General features: G+C 39.8%; 1 protein-coding gene across 6 annotated transcripts in view; it reads right to left on the bottom strand.

Moving 5' to 3' along the window:
• The window catches only part of TOLLIP (toll interacting protein), a 30,324-nt gene extending 7,986 nt beyond the window's left edge, over window positions 1–22,338 (bottom strand). For 4 of the 6 annotated variants that reach the window (XR_008466422.1, XR_008466423.1, XM_054201492.1 and 1 more), the window contains exons 1-5: window positions 22,200–22,338; window positions 10,379–10,528; window positions 6,851–7,033; window positions 5,173–5,325; window positions 3,675–3,765 (exon numbers count right to left, since the gene is read on the bottom strand). Coding sequence is in view for 4 of the 6 variants with exons in the window: in XM_054201492.1 (XP_054057467.1) it covers window positions 3,675–3,765; window positions 5,173–5,325; window positions 6,851–7,033; window positions 10,379–10,528; window positions 22,200–22,232 (610 nt within the window). In the remaining 2 variants the exon portion in view is untranslated. Of the gene's footprint in view, window positions 1–3,674; window positions 3,766–5,172; window positions 5,326–6,850; window positions 7,034–10,378; window positions 10,529–19,946; window positions 20,133–22,199 lie in introns of those variants that run through there. The other 2 variants (XM_054201494.1, XM_054201495.1) reach the window with 2 other exon arrangements.
• Window positions 22,339–25,041: the final 2,703 nt, after the last annotated feature.

Raw genomic sequence — 25,041 nt, 5'->3', positions numbered from 1 at the left:
TTGCAGCTAGGATTACATTTTATAGCCCAGAAAGGACAACGTAGATCCATGGTTTTCTGAACAAATACCAACAACATCACGTGCTAACCCATGAAACTCAATACAGACACCTAAAGGAGTAACGTACAAATACACACAACTTTACATTGATGAAAAATGATATTCTGGACTCTGACAGAGCCTTGAAACACATGGTTTTAACCTACTTTATACACAGGTGTTTATAAGCTAAGTACAAATATATTTCCTATTTATCCCACAAATACTTAACTAATAAGAAATATAGCTTGCTTCATTTAACTAACTTCTTTTAGCTTACTTGTTGATACACTAACAAGATCAGCTTCGAGTGTAAGCAACCAGCATACTACAAAATTCTACAGCCTAAATTAAGTAATCTTTAGAAAAAGAAATGGGAAGAGATGGTAGATAAACTCAACTTTTAGAAGAGCAACAGGATTGACAAGTTCAAATTTTCCCAAAGGCAATCCATAGACATCATCTATGGCAACTATGGTTTGTAGCAACTAGTGCCACTGTCCAAAGTTTTTAATTTTTAAGACTTCTGAAATGAATTAACAAGGTGCAAGAATACTTTATGGCCATTTCTGCTTTCGTCACAGCTCTGTAACATCTACCATCAAGCGTAGGGGAAAAAAAGCATTACTTGCATTAGCATTTCAAGCTTCATCTGCTTACCACAGTGACTAACTGCTTGCTACTACTATTCACTTCTGTATGATAGAGATACATGTGAGAGGAATTAGTTGCTTCAACCTTAATTAGAAGGTTAGTTATGTATATTAAGTTTTGAACAGAAATTTTCTCCTCCAGAAAAAGATAAGCTTGGCCTTCGTGACACGGCTAAATTTGACTTAGCACCATATCTCTTTAAAGCGCAGCTATTTTGGACAGTTAACAAATAACTGTTAAATTGTCTGGATAAGCATTTTAGTCCGCCCACTAAATTCCATCATAGATAAGACTTAGATTCTAACAGCCTTGCCCAACAGCAGAATGTCCTCCATTTCAGATGCAATAAACTATTCAGTGCTGCTCTTCCATTCTTCTGAAGGCAACAAATAGAACTTGCTTATTGACTACAGTCATTTAGCTGGATAGGTAAAAAACCTGAACTAAGAAGATGGGAAGAAGGTAAACATATTCCTGTGGAACATACTGATGTCCTACCAGTCTCAGAAAGAGAGAAAACCCTGTACAGTATTCCAAGGAAAGTGTACCAACAGTTTCCCTAGACGATACAATCAATTCAGGTGGGCAGGGAAGGCCGGTAGTTTGCATGCACCTTTCTGAAGGAGTTTACAGAATCCAGGAGGAGCATCTAGTTCAGTATATAGAAAACGTTCTGACAATACTCCATGTCTTCCAAGATGCACTATTGGTTGCTTTTATAATTTGAAATTACTTTTATTAAGCCATACAACTGAATGTATGAAACAGTAGATGTCACTTTCAGAGTCCAAACCTAACCATCCACCTAACTATTATGAGTGGGTCACTGATTAGTGACTAGGCAAAAGTTTTAAAACTCAGTGCTTTGAGAAATTCTGATGGTCCCCACAGAAATTCTAGAACAGCAAACACACAGCACAGTACTATTAAAAAAAAAAAAACCACAAACCTCAAAAATATACAAAAATCTAAATACATCAAAGGTGGCTGGTAATAAGTTTGGCATTTATAACATCAAGGAAGCATATTTAAGCCTCCACAGAACAAAAGAAAAGTTCAAATCATGGGGCGGGACTTTAAAAATATAAGTCATAGAATCAGGAAGAATTTTAATACAGAAAATTATCATAGCATTAATTAAAAGAAATATGCTGGATCTTTGCAGAAGGGCAATGCTCCAACACACAGATCAATAAAGTTTTTACACAAAGGCAAATTCTTATATGCTAAAATGTCAGGCATTACTATCACTTACTAAGTATTAGTTATTAAATCTACTTGGACAAGTGAAGAAATAAGTATTACTGAAAATATTGTCAAGATAAATACAGATTTTACTGAACATCAAGGTCTGAACATCAAGATACACCACTGTACTTGTTTTTCAACTTTCAAGGTCTAGCATCAGTTTTATCTGTTCAGTTCTACGTCTAGTTTCAACTACACTGAAAACCAATCTCTTCTTCACTTCTACTGTTCGTACTCTGACTTGCATAGCAATTTTGTAATACGAATATTCTCATTTTGATCTGTTCAAGAAATTCTATAGCACCTTCTAATACGTTGCTATATGTACCACCCCAGCTATTGTTTTTCTTTTAACTACACACAAGGTAACTATGTTTGAAGTTCACTAACTGCTTTAGTATACAAGGATGCAATGAACCTACAAGCAAAAATAGATATGGCATCTATTCAAACACAGAAAGCTACACAGAAGTCTGGCTGACACAATGGAAATCACACTTCAGGATGCACTCAAAAGTTGAAACTAATTCAAGGGCAAAGCAAGAAAGACTTAAATCCTGAGAATTAAGCTATAGAGATAACAGCACTTCAGTAGAAGAAAACTGCATATTCTTAGAGAATAAAAGTATGTAACCAAACTTTTCCATGTTTTGCTCTAACTTAACTCTATAAAAATGAAACAAGAGGTACGACTCTTTAAGTTATACATCCAGTCTTCTGTTGAGGAGCTTTGTTTTTACAGAGAGTGAAATTTTAAATTCAATCAGGAATGAGTCTTTAAAAAAAAAATTAAAAATTTGTTGTGTCAGCCCTTAGCACTGCAGTTACGTCCCACATGCTCTATTACTCATTCATACAACTGTACATAATGAAATTCAAAATATGTAAATTTATATCCTATTTTCCCTAAAAAACACACACATATTACTGAATAAATGTCCATACAACAAACTGGAGCTTTTAAGAGCTTGAAGTGAACCACACAAAAAAATCCCCAACTTTACTTATCAGTTATCTAAGGAGGACAAATTCATGCTTATTTACATATTTCAGGCTTTTTATTTTTGATAGAAAAATTACAAAACCTAAGTTAACACATCTTTCTACAGAACTCCAAAACTTACTTCGCACAGACTAAGAGAACTGACAATACCTGCTTTACCTCTTCTTGATGTATTTACATAACTATCTCAGAGCTCCCTAACATTTTTCATTCACTTAGCTACACGCTTCACGTGCTGTGTAGCACGTTTCCAACAAAGCATCTTCAAAGACTACAGAAGAGTCAATCCCTTTACGGGCTATTTAAGCTGCAATTCGGACAGCACAAGTCATTTGGTGCAATTTCTGATGTCTGAAGAGTTTCACACCTGGTTTGCCACCATTTAAATAAGCACACATTATATTAGAGTGCAGTCTGCTAGATTTTAGACATAAGTCTAAAATAAACACTCAAGAAGAGAAGCCTTCAAGCTACTTGTTCCAACTTGATAATCATTTTAGTCCATTTAATCAAATTTGCGCATCTTCCTTCAACAGGGTACAAAGCTGAAAGCAGACCTACGCTTAATTTGCTCAACACTTCTACTGAGAATGTATCATAGGAAAAGTGGTCACAGACAAAATCATTTATAGCTTCCTTTGCATTCAAAAAAACATGAAAAACTTGGTAGTTATTTCTGCAAAACCCTTCATCTGGAAGTTTTAAGGGTCTTCAAGGAGAGAAAACATACCTGCTATAGGCACATATCCAACTCCTTGCTGATATACAGTGGGCATCAGGACCACCGGCTGGGGCTGCATCATCATGGCAGCTGGCAAAGACTTGACACAAAGAGCACAGATTAGAACTACTCAAGAAATAGAAAAAAACTAAACCAGCATTTAAAACAGTATATGCAAAAAAATCATCATGTTGTACATCCATCTTCAGTATTACAATATGACTATACTAAGTGCTAACCTATATTAAGCAAAATCTCTGGCAAATTAACTGAACTATCATCCTTTTAAATGACGATTTATTTGCCTGTAAATCAATATAAACACGTTGTATCAAACTAGCCTTTTGCAACAGTTTGATAAAGTTTGAGACTGAAATTTTGTTACTGAAACAAACTATTTTAAAATATAGGTTTAATCAGCTTTCATGCCTTATTCTTGTGAAATGAATATACAACATACTCATTGAAAATTAAAACTTTGAGCAAGCGTACATTTTATTAGAAGTAGTATACTGCTCCTAAAAGCAAATTTTAGTTCAAATCAATTGTTTTTTGTTTTTTTTTTTTTACGTAAACCAGTACTTTAAACACAACATCAATTTAACACTTTTATTACCGCAATTCCTGTTCAGTTTGATCCTGGAAAATATTAGAAGAGGCAGATGCTATGTACAGTACATTCATGGGCAGACAGTTTTAAAGGTTAATCACAAACTCATTTCTCCTAGAGCTAATGGAATAACTGTTCACACATGGGGCAGAATGTGGATTTCAAAACAGCAGGGCACATCTCTTCCCAGGTGTGCACACAAAAGCAACTCAGAACTTTTGATCATGTACAAGGGTAGCAGGAAGCATTCAGCATGGCACATGTTACACATGCTATCCAACACCATCTTATGACAAAGGTGACAGATGAGACAGCAGTCCATGAGCTGCTAAATGGACCAGTCTAAGTCAGCAGTTCATGACCAGGATCACCAAATGAACAAGAATGGAAGTAAAAAAACAAAGTCATCAGAAACAGCCTATCCAAGAGATATTCAAACTATCCAAGAAAGACCCGAGACAGAAGAGAGTTCCCATTATTTTTGCTTTTAAATTTACAAGACTTTCTAAAGGTTTACGGGGAAAAAATAAGTTATTGTTAGATTCTATGAAGCTTTTTAAAATAATAATTATTTTTATTATTAAATTAGAAATAACAATGGACCATTGACTGAGGATTTTTTTAATGCTTCTATTAGCACAAGAATAAGCTGAATTTTTGTAATTGCAAAACCAGATAAATAAATACCCATTTACCACCTCACCAAAAAGTATTTTCTGCCTTTACTAATACTTTTGACTGCTAATCTCCAAGTTAAGTATAATTATTTTAAATAGTAACACACACAGTCACAGGTGTGGTACAATGGAACTATTTCTACTTCAACCTAAAATATCTCTCCTCCCACTGCCCAAGAAGCTTCTCTCCCTTCCTCGTCCCAACCCAAACTTGGCTTACCGTGTATGACATAACCAGATTAATCATCCCTTCCTTGTCATCACCCTGCCTTCCACTCAGGCTATACCATTCATCCTCCACGTTTCCTTGTTTCAGAGACTCGGGAATTGTAATGTGTGTCCAAGCAATGCGGTCATCCATTGAAAAGGCCCGCTGGAATATAATTAAAAAAATATTATCAAGTTAATTATCCTGAAAAAAAAAAAAATTAAAATTATTTTTTACTAACACTTCCTTCAGTTCTTTGCTATTTAATTTTGCCAATTTTATTTTTAAAGTTATTTCTTTTGAAATTACTGAAGTGTCAATAAATATTTTGGCCATCTCTCTTCCAACAAGGATGAATGATGCTTTAAGTGGGATTATAGGTTGACGGCATATATTTAATAATAATAAACTGAAAACCTGAAGCAGAACACATCTATCTAGAAATACAACATACTAATATCAGCATAGACTGTGAATCTAGCGACATCATATCAGAAGCCATAAAATTACTGTAAACAGCTTCTGTTTACACTACTACGACAGGCTGTGAACTCCAGTAATTCAAGAACAGATACAAGTACTGATCTGCCATCCATGCTGCATCAACAGAACAGACAGTTCAAGCAATCAACTAAGCCCACAAAATGGCATCCAAAAGCCTCACTTGTGTAATGACCACACAGCTGATGCAGTGACAAGTTTTACTGCACATAGGAAGAGAGGCAGCAAAAAAAGGCAAACCACAGGCTTTAGTTTCAGTTGTAGCCTCCTAGTTTAAAGGCCAGGCTGGATGGGGCTTTGAGTAACCTGGTCTAGTGGAAGGTGTTCCTGCCCAGGGCAGGAGGGCTGGAAGTAGATGATTCTCAAGGTCCCTTCCAACTCTAACCATTCTATGGTTCTAAATTGTTCAAGAAAGAATGTTTGTGCTACGTCAAAGTCAATATTCTGAACTGGAACAGCTGAGATGCAGACACATATTCCCTGCTGCCAACACCGCAATATCTAGAACAACATTCTAGAATTTAAGGTAGTACTCATCTAGAAAAGCTTTGCAGAGCAGACTACCTACCAGAGCTGTTAATTAGACTGATTCAATTTCTAAGAAAACTAAATTATTCAGAGGTTAGGTATTTATTACCACTGTGTCTAAGTGAAGCACAGACAAGTGCCTACATGCCCACTTGGAATGAAATTCAGGTAAGGATAGATTAAGTTATAGTTCTGCTAATAAAACCTAGCGACTACACAGCCTTTGTTTGACAGTTTTAGCATTTCTGAGCTTAGGAAAGTTTCCAAGCTCCTCCTGGATTAGAATAATACTGAAGAATTTCTGAGTAAAACAGCATTGTATAAACAAGCTATTTTTAATAGTATAGAATATAAGGCTGCAGGGTATTTTGACAGCGAAGAGAAGCTTTAACACCACTCATATTTTGCTTCTCCTCCTTTGCAGGGAGCCCTGCTAATGCCCCTTATCAGCTACCGAAGGAAAAGTAACAGCTCTGACATTTTTGGGGAAGAGTGAAGCCTTATGCTTTGCTGCTCTTGGGATTCCGAAAATTTTTCATTATCTCCCAGAGAGCATAGCTAAGAAACAGCCACTGGTAACTCAATCCTTTTTTGCAAAATTCCACCCAATCCTCAGTCCAACCAGGAGATGGGGAAGGGCTGAAAAAACAGTAGTTCTGACCTCATCAAATATCTCTAGATAAAAGGAGTCCACACCCGGGGGAACAGTGCACTGAATAACTTTGTTCCAGCGGGGGTTCTTAGCTCCATTATGTGCTGTTGGAGTTTCATACACAGCATAACCCAGCCGTATTCGACAATATGGATCCATGCGGGTCATTCCATAGTTCTTTGCCAGTTTTGCCTGGAAAGAAAAGAAAGCCTGTAAGTGTACAATATTTACATTAACCTGAGAAGTTAATTATTATTCACAAAGAGAATCAGGTATTAAACAATGGATTAGATTCAATTATGAGGTAGACAAAAAGAAAAAAAAAAGACAGCATTAAAACACAGAGCAGTCAATAACACCATTAAATGTCTGGGAGACCTTGAAAAGGGAACCTCTTTTTAACCTGTCTGTTGTAGAAAACACACATCATCTCCATAGCTAAAATAAGTCACTCCATACCAAGCCAAAAGATACATCATTACAAGGAAAAAGTAATAAGTTCAATTTTTGCCTAGGTATCTCCTCTCCAATATACAATCATAAACTTAAGGTGATAGACAGCCTGTCCTCTTCCACTGAAGTACTTTTAAATGATGAAATACAGAAACCCAGTAGCTTCAAGAATATCACACAATACAAAAGCATAAACTGCAAAAGCAGTTCAACTGAGGCAAAAATCTGGTAGATCATACTTTTCGAAATGATTAAAAAACTTAATTCAGACTGTGCATTTGATGTTACTTAATTCGGTGGGCATCTTAAGATCTACATTACTATAAAAACAGATGCTGTATAGAATCAGAAGATATCCAACATACTTGTTCCGTAACATCAGAGGAATAGAATGAAGTTGTTGAAGACAACGCTGGGTACTGTTGCATAGCTATGCCAAAGTAGAAATCAGACTTTTTGGAAGAGCTGTTTCTCTGACCTGTACGAAGAAGCCCATAGTTCTTTTTACAGTAAGACAAGTGACAAAAATATGGTGCCTAGGATGCCTCCCACCTACTAGAATAGTTGAGACCTGCATAAGATTTACTCACAATGGCTGCAGCTCTGGTCTGCTTCAGGGCACACGCTGGTTCAGTAATTCATACAATACAGCTAGAGAAAAATGTCTCAAACTGTTCCTTGTAAAAGCGGACTAACAACTAAAGTAGGAAAGTTAGCACCTAAATTATGCACTCTCCAGACTCTGAAGTCCTCATACTAAGCAGCTTATCATACAACATCACCAAAAGGAACAAGTGCATATAAATTGCCTCTCTAGTAATTTAATAGGGCTCAATCAACTGTGCTTAGACAAACTCACCACCATTCCTACGTATCTGCAAGGGAAAAAAAAGCAGTAAATTACCTTCTCAAAAACATTTTCTGATCTTCCACCAGTTTATTAGTAACAGAATTAAGGCAAGCTGCTCTGTATACTTTATCAACCCTTATTTAAATACAAAATACTTCAACTAGTGTTTCATGTTCCCCAGGTTAATTGTGCCAAGTCTCCTATCCAGAATGCCACATGCCTCAATATGCATCCAAGATTCCCACAGCACTCTTGCATAAACTCTCAGGCACAGAAGACTATCTCTTGAGACACCGCAGGGTTGTGCTGCCATTCAGAAGGACCTTGACAGACTGGAGAGGTGCGCAGACAGGAATCTGAAAGTTCAACAAATGAAACCATTCTGCCCCTGAGGAAGAATAACCACAGGCACCGGGCCAACTGGCTGGAGAGCAGCTTTGCAGAGAAGGACCTGGGGGTCTTGGTGGATACCAAGTTGGAAATAAGCCAGCAATGTACTCTTGCAGCAAAGACACTGCATTAGGAAAACCATCACACCTATTGCCATAAAATTATGTAGTAGAAAGACCTAAAATGGGTTCCACTCAGAATTTTAAAAGCTCTTACTGCCTCCGCATACACTATTTAGCCTTGAGGAAAAAAAAAAATAAAATAAATCTATCAGTATAAAAGTACCATGAAAGGCACAAAACATTTTATCTTCCTTTGGCTTGAAACACTGAGTTTCCAGACCAAATTCTTTCTGCTTTTCCACCGTGATAAAATTAGAGTAACTTCACTTGAAATGTTGGGATTATTCTGGTGTAACACCTGAGTCCATGCAACAGTAATCACAGTTCCTAACATCTTACTACAGAGTGAATTTGAAACATGAATCTATTGTGTTAAAGAGTGACAGGTACTTATATTTTTTTGTTTTAGTATTCCATGTAGCAAAATAAATAAATCAAAAGCTTGCATAGTTTCTACTTCAACTGAAACATTATCTTTTGTCCTTAAGAGAAGGAGTTTTGTCATTTGGTGTAAGTCTAGAGTACGGTAAATAACAACATTGAAATCTCTGTCATGGTATAAACAGAATCACTCAAGATTTATGTATGTACTCTTAGCTCTGGAAAAAATTATACTAAAGCTTCTACCACTATGCTCTAAAAGTGGTAACAATTTTCTGCTGTTCAAAGTTGCAGAAGAAGCTTCCAATCTTATACTTTCTGAACACAGATTAGTAAACTCCTCACAACTAGAAAGAGGGCTGCAACTGAATGCAATGAATGAGTTCAAGTGTTTAGACCTTAGAAGTAATAAATTTTGAAACAGCATTACCCCCAGTTTTCAAAGTAAGGATACTGGCTGTGAAGGAGCAAGCTAACCAATGAAAGAAACAGAAAGGAATGATCACTGCCTCTTTTCCTGAGAGACCCTATATAGGTTTACTCCCCAATAAGGGCCTCATCATGGAAGCTGTAACCGTATGCGTACTGCTCCAGGCTTGGTGCTAAATATCTCTTTGTATGTTTTTAGAGAATGACTTGAAAACAGCACTTGTAAAAGATGGGGCGTGTTAAGTTAATATGAAGGACATCTGGTATGCCAATGTAGATAAACAGAATTGTGTTAAGACAGACAACTTTTAAAACCTGAAATCTTATGCATAATGAATGCAGGAATACAGAACTGCCAAGTGATAAAAGAAAGGATAATAAGGGAAAAGAGGAAGCAGAAAATAAAGTGCTAGGACTATACACTTGTGATTAGTAAGAAAACCCTCTGGAAGCACCAGGAAAAACAGCACCAGGAAATGGGGATGGAACAGAGCAGTCACTTAACGGAAAACATATAAGGCAACTGCAGTTCCCTACAATATTCTCAAAATTGCTAATGCCTTCTGATATTAAGTGCTTCACCAGAAGCCTTCTTATTAAAAGTTTTCAGAGAAAACTGTTCACTGTAAAAAAAACACTCATGAGTTTATCTGATTATGTGCTATAATAGCATGGTTTACAAGAAATTGCTGCAGCATGCGCCACGGAGCTATGAAGCATGAAAGTGGAAAAAAATGCTGATGTACAGAAACATGAAGCTACAAAAACTTTAAAAATTCCTCATTCCATCTATACAAGTAGTTTAGTAACTCAAATTCCAACACAAAATCTTTTTGTGGCCACCAATCAAAAAATACTAACTGTATTAATAATTACAGTTACTTAATTGTACAAAGATGGTACTATTTATACCTGTACTACAGTAATGCTGAGTCTGCCAACTGTACCCATTGGGCCTCCATACTGTAGCTGCTGAGCTGCCTGGGCATCCAGCTGGATTTGCTGTTGCTGCTGCGTTGGGGTAATGCGAAGAAAATCTTGAGGAAGCTCACCAACGTATACCTTAAAAATGAAAAGAAAAACATTCTAACTTAAGTCTCCCACTTTCATAATGAAAAAGACAGAAGAATATAAATCAAAGAAAAGCTTAGCAAAAACATTCAGCAGAATTTAGTCTTGACAGCATGAACAAAGAACTAATTCAATGACAAAACTGCCAACTCGTAGACTTACTTTCAAAAACACTGATTTCCAACATAAGCCTCTGAAAGATAGTAGAGTATACAGAGCCAAGGCTGCTCTGCAACTAAACATTTAAGTAGTCCATGCAAAAGTCAGAGCTACCAAGTTATATATTCCATTCACATATGACATCTGATGGCACCCAGCTCTTTCACTTCTTCACTCATGTTGCTTCCAGTCATTCCCATGACAAGACACAGCACCCTGCTCTCATTTGAGTCACTTTCACAGTCACCTTCAAGATGGATCATAAAGACAATGTCTCCTATGAACCAAATCCTTCAACACAACTAAGAATCCTTCAACATCACAAAGATCATAGAACGGTTAGAGTTGGAAGGGACCTTAAAGATCATCTAGTTTCAACCCCACTGCCGCGAGCAGGGACATCTTCCACTAGACAACGTTGCTCAAAGCCCCATCCAGCCTGGCCTCGAACACCTCCAGGGATGGGGCATCCACTACTTCCCTGGGCAACCTGTTCCAGTGTCTCACCACCCTCACAGTAAAGAATTTCTTCCTAACATCTAATCTAAATCTACCCTCTTTTCAGTTTAAAGCCATTAGCCCTTGTCCTATCACTACACTCCCTCATAAAGAGTCCCTTTCCGCCTTTCCTGTAGCCCCCTTTTACATACTGAAAGGCTGCAATAAGGTCTCCCTGGAGCCTTCTCTTTTCAAGGCTGAACAACCCGCAACTCTCTCAGCCTGTCTTCACAGGAGAGGTGCTCCAGCCCTCTCATCATCTTCATGGCCCTCCTCTGGATTCACTCCAACAGGTCCATGTCCTTCTTATGTTGGGGGCCCCAGAGCTGGACACAGTACTCCAGGTGGGGTCTCACCAGAGCAGAGTAGAGGGGCAGAATCACTTCCCTCAACCTGCTGGCCACACTTCTTTTGATGCAGCCCAATATGTGGTTTTCTTTCTGGGCTGCAAGCGCACATTGCCAGCTCATGTCCAGCTTTTCATCCACCAGCACCCACAAGTCCTTCTCCTCAGAGCTGCTCTCAATTCAGTCTCCACCCAGCCTGTATTTATGCTTGGGATTGCCCTGACCCAGGTGCAGGGCCTTGCATTTGACCTTGTTGAACTTCATGAGGTTCACACAGGCCCACTTCTTGAGCTTTTCCAGGTCCCTCTGGATGGCATCCCTTCCTTCCAGCATGTTGACTGCACCACACAGCTTGGTGTCATCTGCAAACTTGCTGAGGGTGCACTAAATCCCACTGTCCATGTTGCCAACAAAGGTTAAACAGCACCAGTCCCAGTACCGACCCCTGAGGAACACCACTCATCACTGCTTATCACTTGGATATCGAGCTGTTGATCACAACTCTGAGTGCAACAATCCAAAGATGCCCTAATGCTTTTCCAATGTTAAGCACGGCTGGTCTGCAACTAACCATGGGAACAATCTGGGGACAAAAATCCCACCATACTCAAAACAATAATGGAGAAAGAACCATGACGAAAAATTCAAAGAAAAATCTTAGAGGAACTCAGCCACACGTGCCAATATGAATCAGCAGTCATCATGTATTTTCTGTTAGCTTTATGGTAAAAGAAAAAAAAGTTTCTACCTATTACCTGTCAATTCTATATTCTATTATTGTCAATTCAACAACTCAGGTTGTTTCTAGGTTTTAAATGCTAAGCAAACATTATCAATAACACATTTAGAGAGGTAGTCACATTAAAATAACAAGCATGCTATAATAATACATTTTAAAAGGCAAATAGAGTTGCATAGAAAATTTATAATTAAGCTGTACTCATTTCTGTTGTCTACAGAGTTGCTTACATATTTAATACAGAACTGTCCACCGCATCGAGACAAAAGACAGTACAATTTCTTATGTTGCTATCCCAGGCAAGATTATTCATTTGTATCTGGCAGATGCATGCCTACAGAACATATTTCAAGACATTAACAGGCCTCTAGGACATAGCTTTTGAAGATTAGACAGCACTTACATGCCAAGATTGCATCTTGGAGATAGCAATAGTCATACAAAGTGTGATTTGGCAAGAGCTGCAATTTCTGTCTAGAGACTCAGGATCCTGGCAACAGTAGGTGCTACATGCCAGAAAGAAAGTTATCAAAAAGCTAAGGAGGAAGTACTGAATGCCTGCTGCTAGGCTATTGGGAGGGAGGAAAAAAAAAAAAAAAGGCAATCGGTTTTGCTTACAAGCATCTTAAAATTTTATGATTAAGACCTTTAGTAGCTTAAGTTTTAAAAAGGGTTGGTAGGGTGGAAATAGTGGTAGCAATGGAGAAGACTAACCTAAAAGATAGCGCTAATATTAAAAGAAAGCTTATTTAAGTTAGGCTGCAAATTAGACAAGGTCTTGTAACAGCCTTTTCATTAGAATGAATGTTATAAAAAAGGAGCTAGTTTTAAAATAAAACATAATCCATTTAGGAAAGATTTGAAATGGCACAAGAATTAGCAAGGCAATGGCATTTACAACATAGCAGGTCCCCTCCAACCCTTGACCACCAGGAAGTTTCAAATGTGGTGTTATTAGCATCGCTAAGAATAGACATCATAAAAATTTACCAGAGTCAGAAGTAGTGGCTGCAGCCCTGAAATTACATGGACACTGGAAATCTTAATTCATTTACAAGTGAGAAGTCTAATAGTATCTTTCACTTCTATTTTATTTAAATCACCCAAATACTTCTCCAAAATAAAATATATAAACTAGTCTCTGGACTGAGGTCCAAAACAGACATACAAAATCTGTAAGGGAGACCAAAGTTTTCTTACAGCATCTAAGCAGATTTTAGGTCATTCCATTATCTCACACAAAGCTACAGTCTTACCCTGGAACTGCAAAGCAGACATACACAGAAACTGAAAACCACTAGTGTAACTAAATTCTCAGAAGATCAGAGTGGTAAACCCCTCCCCAAAAGGAAGGATGGGGAACAGGAGATGCACATGCTCCCATCCTAAATGCATAGTTCTGACTGAGAGGTGGTACACAAGTCCTGGTGATATACTCACTAAAATATGTAGGAGAGATGCTTATTGAGGAAAATACACTATTCGTTCTTATGCTAAATATCAGTTGATTCCATATTGATGGAGACAAATCAGTAGCGTGCAATCTTTTTATCTGTAGGAAAACAGGCTAATTTACATCTTCCTCAAAGCATTAAAAGCAAGCCACCTCCAAACCTGATTCAAAAATACAGAGTGACATACCCAGAGTTCAACCACAGTTTTTGTTTTTTAAGGAAGGAGAACATAAGTGACAAGCTTGTATCACTACACCCACTTTACAACAACTAACTCAACACCCACTTTACAACAAAAGCACTTCCCACTACTACAACAACATTTAAGGAAGAATGGAAAGATCCCACTCTGCCATTACATGTAGAACAAGAAATTAATTCCATTTAATATTTGAATTTTACTAGAACTCACTTCTCAAGCAAGACCGCAATGACAGTGCTATGATAGAACTACACTTTGGAAGACAAACGTTCAGCAGGCGTTCATAAAAATGAGTCTGCCTTGTAATTAATTCCTAATGAACTTTGACAGCATTGCACATCAAAAATATTAATTATCTAGAAACAGAGTAATATTGCCCCTCCTATCTCCTAAAACCCCCTAAGAGCTAGTTTTGAGGATCTTCAAAGCAAAACACTGCACACACAAAAACTGCATCTCAACTTCTTCAAATTGAAGGTGGTGTGAACATCATCATCTATCAGCCGGCCTGGCTGACCAGGGAGGTCCCAGTTGACCGGAGGTTAGCAAATGTAACGCCTATCTACAACAAGGGCAGGAAGGAGGAGGATCCAGGGAACTACAAGCCTGTCAATACGACATCAGTGCGAGGGAAGGTTATGGCGCAGATCATCTTGAGTGCCATCACACAGCACGTACAGGACAACCAGGTGATCAGGCCCAGTCAGCATGGGTTTAGGAAAGGCAGTCCTGCTTCACTAACCTGATAGGGAAAGGCTGTGGATGTTTACCTGGACTAAAAAAAAGCCTTTGACACCATTTCCCACACCATTCTCCCAGAGAAACTGGCTGCTCACGGCCTGGACAGACGTATTCTTCACTGGGTGAAAAACTGACTCGATGGCTGGGGCCAAAGAGTTCACAAGTGGTGTTCTCCAGGGCTCAGTATGGGGGCAGTTCTGTTTAATATCTTTACCAACGACCTGGACAAGGGGATCAAATGCACCCTCAGTAACTTTGCAGATGACACCAAGTCGGGCAGGAGTGTTGATCTGCTTGAGTGTAGGAAGGCTCTACAGACGGATCTGGACAGACTGTATTAATGGTCCGAGGCCAATGGTATGAGGTTCAACAAGGCCAAGTGCCGGGTCCTGCACTTGGGTCACAAAAACCCCATGCAACGCTACAGGCTTGGGGAAGAGTGGCTGGAAAGCTGCCCGGTGGAAAAGGACCTGAGGGTGTTGCTTGACAGCCACCTGAATGTTAGCCAGCAGTGTGCCCAGGCGCCCAACAGCATCCTGGCTTGTATCAGAAATAGTGTGGCCAGCAGGACTAGGGAAGTGATTGTCTCCCAGTACTCAGCACTGGTGAGGCCCCACCTCAAATACTGTGTTCAGTTTTGGGCCCCTCACTAGAAGAAAGACACTGAAGTACTGGAGTGTGTCCACAGGAGGGCAACAAAGCTGGTGGTGGGTCTAGAGCACAAGTCTTATGAGGAGCAGCTGAGGGCTCCTCTTAGGCTTGTTAAGCCTGGACAAAAGGAGGCTCAGGGGAGACCTTATAACTCTCTGTAACTACCTGAAAGAAAGTTGTAGCAAGGTGAGTATCAGTCTCTTCTCCCAAGTAAGAAGTGATAGGACAAGAGAAAATGACATCAAATTGCGCCAGGGGAGGTTTCAATTGGATATTGGGAAAAAAATTCCTCACTGAAAGCATTATCAAGCATTAGAACAGGCTGCCTAGGGAAGTGGTTGAGTCACTATCCCTGGAGGTATTTAAAAGACAGGTAGATGTATCGCTGAGGGACATGGTTTAGTGGCAACTTGGCAATGCAAAACAGTTGGACTTGATGATCTTAAAAGTCTCTTACAACCAAAACAATTCTGTGATTCTACATGATGTTCTACAGGTATTCGAGCTAGTTTAGGACTGGGCTGTCTCAGTCTCATCCTCCTGTTTCATCTCCCCCATTTCTTGTGCAACGCTAAATGGTGCCAAGGCATTTGTAAAGTACACTAGTGCAGGGGGCTGATCAGAAGAAAATTAAACAGGGTTGGTGGTAAAGTGAAGAGGAGGGGAAGCCATCAGGACCCCTTACCTCTCTAACTGATCATGTGAGTACTGGTACCTAGATAAGGGAGGGAAAGGGACCACAGAGCCAAAGACAACCACAATTGCCTTGACTTATCATACACTGAGACATGATACATCCAGGGAATCATTACTCAAGTTTTCACAGTAGCAATTACCAAGAAACTCTGATATTAGGTTTCAGAGAAGTTTCATGTTAAAGAGCTTTAAACACCTAGCTACTCAAAAGAGTTCTAAACATTCTCCTTTAAATGGATTTACTGTTTTTAAGAAGGAATAAGTGAATGAATGAGAGAGAATTTTGAACTATGTTCTGAACGCTAAAGAATAAATTGGGACCAGACAGGATGCATCCAGAGGTCCTGAAAAAGATAGCCGGTATTCTTTTCAGGGCTACTCTCTATCTTGTTTAACAGGTCATGGAGATTAGGGGAAGTCCCCTTTAACTTGAGAAAGACTAATGTCATACCCAGCTTTCAAAAGGGTAAGAAGGATGACCTGAGGAACAGGCAGGTCAGCTTCACTCCAGTTGCCAAGAAATTCATAGACTAAGCCCTTCTGGAAGCCATTTCTGGACACACAAAGGAAAAACCAGGGGCTAGGAATAGCCAGCCTTTACCAAGAGTTAAAATAAAAACAAAAAACAACAAAAAAAACACCCACCAAAACAAAGCCTAATGAGCCCAACTGCCTTTTACAATAAAATTATTAGAATCTGTGAATAAGGAGGGAGTGGTAGGTATCAAAGCTGGGTCATTACAATCCAAATGGGTGGACCACTGGATGGATGAAAGACTGGCTGGGTCATTGAGCTCAGATGTTGAAGTTCCATGGTTAATGACAGTAGGGATTGGTTAAAAGTAAAAAGTTTCTCAGAGGTCTACACTGAGACTAACTTATGCATCTAATATTTTTCCTTATCAGTGACCAGAGGAGAAGACAGAATGTACCCTCATCAGTTCTGAGGATGACACCAAATTTGGGGGGGGAATGACTAGCCTACTTGAGGACAGGACAACCAACCAGAGAGCTGTAAGAATTCACTGTCAGGAATCTCAGGAAATTCAACAAGTGCAAAGTCCTGTACTTTGGAGAGAAAAATCCCCTGGCACTGGTACAGACTAGAGAAAATTGGCAGGGCTGCAGCTCTACAGAGAAAAACATACGGGTCCTGGTGCAGAGCAAGCTAAACATCAATGAACAGAGCACTCTCCCAACAATGAAGCCTAACAGCATACTATACTGGATCGACAAAAGCCTAGCCAGTAGGCTGAGGAAAGCGATTGTTCCCCTTAACTCAGCACTCATTAGACCACAGCTGGAATACTGCAACCCGTTTAGGGCCCAGCAGTACATGAAAAATTATAAACTTGAGGGAGCCCAGCAAAGATCCACCAAGACAGCCCATGAAAAGGACTGTAGCACAAGACTTGTGAGGACAGGCTGAGGATTTGTTTAGAATAGAAGAAACTTAGGATGCATCTCATAGCAGCTTTACGCTATCGCTGAGGAGGTTTTTAAAAAAAACAGAGACAGGTTCTTTTCCGAGATGCAAGGCAAGAAGAAATGAGACCTCAACTGTAAAGCTGAAACAGGGGAGGTTTGACATGAAATAAGGAGGAAAAAAAATAAGTAATTGCAGGGACAACTAAAAATTGCACAGGAAGGCTGCAAAAACTCTCACCTTAGAGGTTTGGAAGATCCTGATGGACAAAGCCCTGAGCAACCTTGTCTGAATTAAAAACTGACCATGTATTTAGTAAGAGATTGGACTACATGGCCTCCTGACATCCTTTCTAACCTGAATGATTCTACAGAACTCAGGCTACAGCATGACACATTCCCAGTAAAACTCTAGTAGAATTGTAGTCAAAGGCCCTACTTCAGAATTTGAATTTAGAGATGGACAAAGGAAAGACTATAATAGCAATTAAGTTCATTAATTTTACAGATTTTTGCTTTTTTGTTTTGGGAGGTTTTTTTGTTGTGTGCTGTTTTTTTAAAATGTCACCAAAATAAAATAAAAAAAAAGTGTCATGGACTGCAAGGTACCAGACATTTTTTCTCCCATTCTCATGATTTTTTTCTTGTTGTCAGATATTTCCCATCTACTTTATCGCTTCTGTTGCTTCCATATGACTACAGTATAATAAAGCCTTTACCGGTAGACACCACTGTAATATTATTTTCCCTTTCCCCCAAATACAGCATCTATATTTAGTCTTGACTAACCATTTTGCCATAAGTTGCTGCCTCTGGATTTTCCCAGCAAATATAAATTTGTCCAAGACATTAACATTTAAATATGTGCAAAATACATTCCACAGTGCAAAAGCACAACTGTTAATAACAAAACCCAAAAGTTTAGTTTTACCAAAGAAGAAATCAATAAGAACCACTAACTACAATAAAAAGATTCCCTTCTTCGCTAAAACAGTAATTTGGATTCCTGCTAAGTGTGGCAGTAACTATTGTATTCAAACATGAGTTAAAAATAAAAGATAGAATGAGTGCCCATAGACATCTCAAATTCAAGAAGCATTTATAGCATATTTGATCTATGTGATTTGGTACATTGTTATTCAATGTAACAGAGGAATAACGTGGAAAAGCCATAGAAACAGCTCAAAATAAGTGAATCCATGAATTCACATTGGGATAAGTATTAAGGACGAGGATAATTGCCATCAATCCCAAGAACAGGCTTCCTCCTTTTTCTACACTACTACTAGACATACCAATACAGATCTTTCTTTCCTCCAAGTCTTGGTTAAAAGAAAATGTCTTTGGATGCAACAGAAAATAAGCCATTTAGTGCCTTAAGGCACTGCTCTCATCTGCTAGAAAGCAAGAACTTCAAAGCATTACCAATGCTGCTCTCAACATTTTCTGATAAAGGAACATGCTCCAAAGATCAGATCACAGCACTTAAGAATTAATTCACATTTTGCTTATAACTACTCAACGACATCTTACTCCCCCAACTTTTTAAACAAATTCTGAAATCCAAACTGATTGCAACAATGTGTCTTTATGAAATTTCCACCTTCACGGATCAGGATTTTAATACTACATATATCGACGTTCTAATAAGAAAGAAAATATCTATTAAAATATTCAATTATATCCAGAATTATCAACACAATTCTTCTGGTGATAGGATTTTGTATTAAAAATTGCTTATGTGACAGCATAACATGTTGATACTGAACAATGCAAACACTAATTGCTTCTTTGTCACCATCATTCAGAAAAAGATACCAAAGTTTTGAAGAGTCTCAAAATAAAACTTCAAGTAAAATCAGAGACAGCAAGACTTACATAGTTAAATGACAGTATTAGGACAGGAAGAGAGAAGTAATCATAAACATAAGCCTGCCCATTAGAACATTTCCAAATCATCAGAGTAGTGATTATTAGGGAAATTAGAAGTAGAAATTTAAGTAGTCCTAGTTTGGTACTCAATCTAATTTTGGAGGACCTGACATATTTTGAGAGCATGGTGAATAATCATGGAAATTAATTTTGGGCGCGCCTGGCTAGCTAAGGAATCACAAATACAAGGTTTTGGTCTCTCAGACTTAACCTGAAGCCTGATTAAACTGTTCATTAATGCCTCTCACTTGGAAAAGGTATCATTTAGCAGCCCTTATATATTCAGCCATAGTTTACATTTCAAAACGTGTTTTGCTCTCAAAAAGATCACAAAATGTGAAAACACACTGATTCCATAACATCCTGAAAATAGTCAGAGAACTATATATTCTAGCAGAATATTTACCAGTAACACACAGGATGAATTCCAGTTCTGTTTCATCTGAAAAACTAAACACCAATTGGAAGTTTTAATTACTTGCCAAATAAGCATCGTCACAAACTAGAAAGCACAAGTATAAGACCAAGACTGGCTACAGTACAGCAGTATATTTTATTTTCTTACCTGCAAGAAACAACCTTGAGTATTTTCTTGCCTGTTGAAACACAGACAGAACTGTTCTCTGCAGCACTAAAGAGAGAATGTTTCCCAATCCTTTAGCACCGTTTAGTGGCTATTCATTTGTAATGCAGTTGTATATATAGAAACAAGTAGAATTCTATCTTCCACTCTAGAGATAATTAAGAAAGGCTGGCATGTACCATATCAGCATCCTCACCTGTGAATGGCAGTTTAATATTGCACAGTTTATTCATTCATTTGAGAACATTCAAATCTCTAAAGTGGTTAAGACAAGGAAAGTATACACAACAGTGTTAGGAACACATAAAAAAAAATCCCAAAAAACAGAAAACCGAAGTTGTACAAGATAAATCATCATACACCTTTCCATTTGTCAGGCTTAAATCAATTTTAAGTAACAAAATAGTGCCAAGGAATTATACAGGAGTACCTGGATAATTCTAAAATAAGACGTGGAAGAATAACATTCTAAGCATTGAGATGTAGTTCCTTTAAAACATTTAAGAGAGACTAGGCAGTTACGATATTCAAACATTTGCAAGAGTATAGCTACATCCAAAAAGGTTCTCACTAAAATCTTATCTAAACCCAGGAAGAGGATTTCACCAAGCTAAAACAAGCAGATATTGAAAGTATTCCACTCAATATCAACAAGGTGTTTAGTACCACAGGCAATTAAGATTCCTCTCAAAAAGAAACCCTACTCCATTTCAGAGATAGAAATATTTGCATAATTTCATCTCTCCACAAACCAGGACTGCAATCAGGCCTACTATTCAGCTTTAGCCAAACCACTTAGTTTTTTATCAACTCCCTTAATCTCTGCAACCTTCTCCAAACATAAACTAAAGGATGACTAGAAGTTACTTTTGAACAAACTCATTATTTTTCAGGCATTTATATTATTTTGAGCTTTTTTAAATTACAACCTGTTACATATTGACAGAATTCTATCTGGGTGCAATCACGGCATCAACTTTCAAATGCCAAGCCTTTGGGGATAGCAACTATCTAATTTGTGACAGATTCAATCAGAACAGCAGTCCTTGTCTTTCCAGGATACCATAAAGATATAACAAAAAACTTATTTCACTCTTTTTATCTTAATTCTCCACTTAGAAGTTTTATTCCAACAGAACAACCATCACAATCCATTGTAAAAGGAATCTATTCTGAAAGACCAGACAAATAAGGCATTTTAAGAAATTAAGTCGATGATCACATAATAGTACTGTCATGAGATAACAACAGACAGTGATGCAGTTTTCAAGATTAGGAGTTTATTCATTCCTCTGGTCTTTCATCAAGGCTGCATAGACACTCAAAAAATTCAGCTGCTTCTAGGAAGCAAAATACAACATTTTAAATTTATTGTTTAAGAAAATCTTACTTCACCTCCAGAGCAACATCGTATTGTCAATTACTACCAGATCTTTCCAGACAGGAAGAACAGACAGGAACCACACATCAATCGAGAGCTGACGTTATACTGCAGAGTTATACACCGCACTGTAGAACAACCTGGTGTGGGGCAAGATTATTCCAGGGCAAAACTAGACAATAACACATTCCCAATAAGCTAGCAACATTAACTCCCAGAAGACTGTTAAATCGGTTTTAAGACTGCTCAGCCCTCTCCCCCCCCCACCACCCCCGCAACACACACGCCTACATACTACCAGTGAATGCGTATTTCAGCACGTTTCACGTCCCAGCTTTCAGGTGGCAATTGCAGAGACAGATACCTGAATCTCCCTAACCCAACCACGAAAACATAAAGCTCTACTCTGCTTTAAAGAGAACGAGATTTAGCTCTGGTTTTGTTTAAGCCCTTCGCTCCTTTGGAAGGCCCTAAAACAAAGAACGAGCAGAAGTGCCTCTTCTAGCCCTACGCGCAGATAGGAGGGATTTTCCCCTCCCCTCTTCCTCTCCGCAAGGCGGAGAAGCAGGAGAAGAACCAGGACTTTTCCTGCGCCCGCCCCCCTCCCCCCGTATCGCGGCAGCCTGGGGAAGGAGAGAGGTCTTTCCTCTCCCTCCCGCCACGGGCCGCGAGCCGGGGAAGGGAAGGAGACAAGGGTGAGTCACCCTCCCACCGAGGCCCACCGCCCGAGGGGGAGACGGACACAAGCCGGAGCCCAGAAGGGTCCAAGCCGGGACTCACCACCCCAAGGCGGTGCAGCCGCAAGAATTAACAGGAGAGGCCCCTTCAACCAACCCTCACCCGGCAGCACTCACCGGACCCCGCTGAGTGGTGACGGTGGTCGCCATGGCGCCTCCCTCGGACCCAGACCCTTCCTTCCGCCCCGCCAGGCCGCCGCCGCTACCGTTACCGATCCCAACGGCCGCCGCTAACCGTCAGTCAGCCCCGTCAGCTGACCCCCGACCCCGCCCCCAGCGCCCGGGCGTGCCTGCAGCAACGCATTCTTCCCCCGCCCCCTCCCGGCCGTTGCCAAAGCGGCGCCGTGCGCATGCGCGGAGGGAACACAACGCACCCGTCCGTTGTTGCGCATGCGCTTATCGACGGCGCACCGCACCTCCCGCTCGCCCCCCTCCGTCGATAAGCGCATGCGCACTTGTGCTCCGCTGTGGCCGCTGCAGCCGCTAGGGGGCGCCGCGGCGCTGAGGAGGAGCCGGGGCGGGTACGACGCCTCGAGGCCGCCATCTTGGTGCCGGAGGCGTCCCGCCGGCCTGAGGGGAAGCATCCGCCCCGCTGGAAGACGAAGGGGGCGGAGGTTTCGCGTGGGACGGCGTGAAGCGCTCCTCGCCCCCGACGTGTGTAAGGAAGCGGCGTTTTGCCTCGCCCGGCCTGCCCGCCGTTGATGGGTTTTCCAAAGCGGGCACGGCGACCTCCTTCAGCTTGCCCAGCCATTGCAGCCCTTTCCAAGAAGAACAAAAGCAGCTTTAATATTCAGCTGAGTGCTGCTTTGGGAGATAAAATCTGATCGTTTCAAAGCCTATTTAAATAACATAACTGTTTCCTGTTGTTAGGGTATGCTGCACGAATTTAGCCCTTAATTAAAATTCTAGCGCAGATTTCGGCAGCTGGAAATAGAACAGCGCAATTAGGAACGCTCCAAATATAGCACCAGCTTTTTTTTTTTTTTTCCTTTCCACACTACCCTGACATCTACTTGGAGTGAGAACGGCTTCATCTTTTTACTTGTGTCTTGATACTCGGAAAAATGAGTACTACAGGATGTAATTGATTGGGAGCCATTGAACGAATATATAGTTGGTGCCAGCTGTAAGTCAACCAGCCAGCTGAAGAGAAAGACTGTAACGTTCCTCTCTTACCCCCGCATACGGTTCCTCAGCTGGAAGCAGAATTCAGGTCAACCTACAAAACCACTTAAGAAGGAAATCATCACTACAGATAGTGCACTGTATGAAGGGGCGGTGCAATTTAAAATTAAGCTAAGTGATTAAGAACATTCAGCATCTTACAATGTCAGATATGTGCCCTCTCTGTACAAAGCTTGTGTACTGATAGAGTTAGAAACAAATGTTATCCACGTGTAGCCTCTTTCAGGAAACTCTCCATCTCCATTTCTACATATTGTATATATGTTCAACTGAGTTTCTATTATTAAATGATAGCAACATGGTTAGAACAGTAAGTAAGCCCCAGAGAGGTAAGGGAAGAAGGTCAGTGCATATCTCCATAATTACAATCTTGACATCATGGGGGCAAGTTGGAGGGAAAAGTGTGTTAACCCACCTCATTGCTATTGTTACATTTATAACCGCACGAGCTAGGAAACTAGTTTTAGGTAAGTCACGGGCAGTTACAGTTTTACTTACTGTGGATTTCATTCTAAGGCCTGGTCTAGTCACAACAATGTCAAAGAGATTAGACATGAGAAAACATTATTGTCTCTATACAATTTATATCAACAAAAAACCTAGTAATATTAACTCAGAGATTCTTGATACATGTTTTCGTCATACAGAGATACACAGTGACGAGTGAACACAGTGCCTTCCTGCCAGCACCACCATTTTCTAACTGCATCTTTTATTGTCCTGTTTTATTATTATTCCCAGGAAATCCACATAGAAGCTAATTACTTATTTTTAATCTATGCAGTAAAGGATCTGTTGTTAAACAAGCCCACACTCTGCCTAGGGTAAATTAGTATCGAAAGTGGCCTGGAAATTCTACAAAAATAGCGGCTTTGCCATCTGGTGGACATCCACAAGAACAGCAAGTAGCCGTCGACCTGGAGAGACAGGTGGTTTTGTTTCCCCGAGTGCGAGATCACCACAAATAGGGAGCACTGGTGCAAAAACATTAGGCAAGGCATTTGATGTCAATGTAGTAATTAAAGTGGGAATGTAAGCCATGGAAAGGTGAGAGAAGAAAATTCATAAAACCCTGTTATTTGCAACATATGGGCATCATTAAAGAAAAGATTGAAAGGTAATTAAAGAAGTTATAATGACAATAAATTGCATTTATCTTGTAATAAAAATTTAGACGTCAGTTTCTCCTGTATCATTCTTTCACTCTAATTCCCAGTCTCTTCTCTGTTCTTCCCAATTCTTCATCTGTCCCTCCCAGAATCTCCCCTACCCAAATCTTCCCCTTTTTTCCATTGCCCTATCTGTTCTTGCCTAAATGCTTCTACTTCTTTTGCTTCTCCTCTCCACCCTCTTTTGCTTTGATACTCTCCTACAGTTTTCTATTTAACTTTGTTTCTGACAGATTTGTCGTAAGCCCCATATTCCCTGAAATTTCACCTATATCTTTCTGTTCACACTTTTTATAACCTCATCTCCTTGCTCCCAGCCACTGGCTGGGTAGGAGGCAGCGTGTGTTTCTGAGCTCTCCGTGCTGCTTCCTCAATACCAGGCCAAATGCCAAAGTTGACTATTACCTTTGCTGGAACCTTTGCATGGGAAAAAGCATATTTTACAAAACGTAGAGCCCAGTTCCACCATCATTTCTTACGCAGTCTCCCAAAGCTGACTTAATAGCAACTAAAGGTGACCAGGGGAGAAGGCCAAAGGGATCCACTGCTCTGTGGATCCAGCCGGTACCAGAGTAGAAGTGCAGAAAAAGGAAAGGGATGTTGCA

This window comes from Rissa tridactyla, chromosome 4, assembly GCF_028500815.1.
Source record: "Rissa tridactyla isolate bRisTri1 chromosome 4, bRisTri1.patW.cur.20221130, whole genome shotgun sequence".
Classification (NCBI taxonomy): domain Eukaryota; kingdom Metazoa; phylum Chordata; class Aves; order Charadriiformes; family Laridae; genus Rissa; species Rissa tridactyla.
The sequence above is the reverse complement of the archived record's forward strand: the minus strand, read 5'-3'. Positions and strand labels throughout refer to the sequence as shown.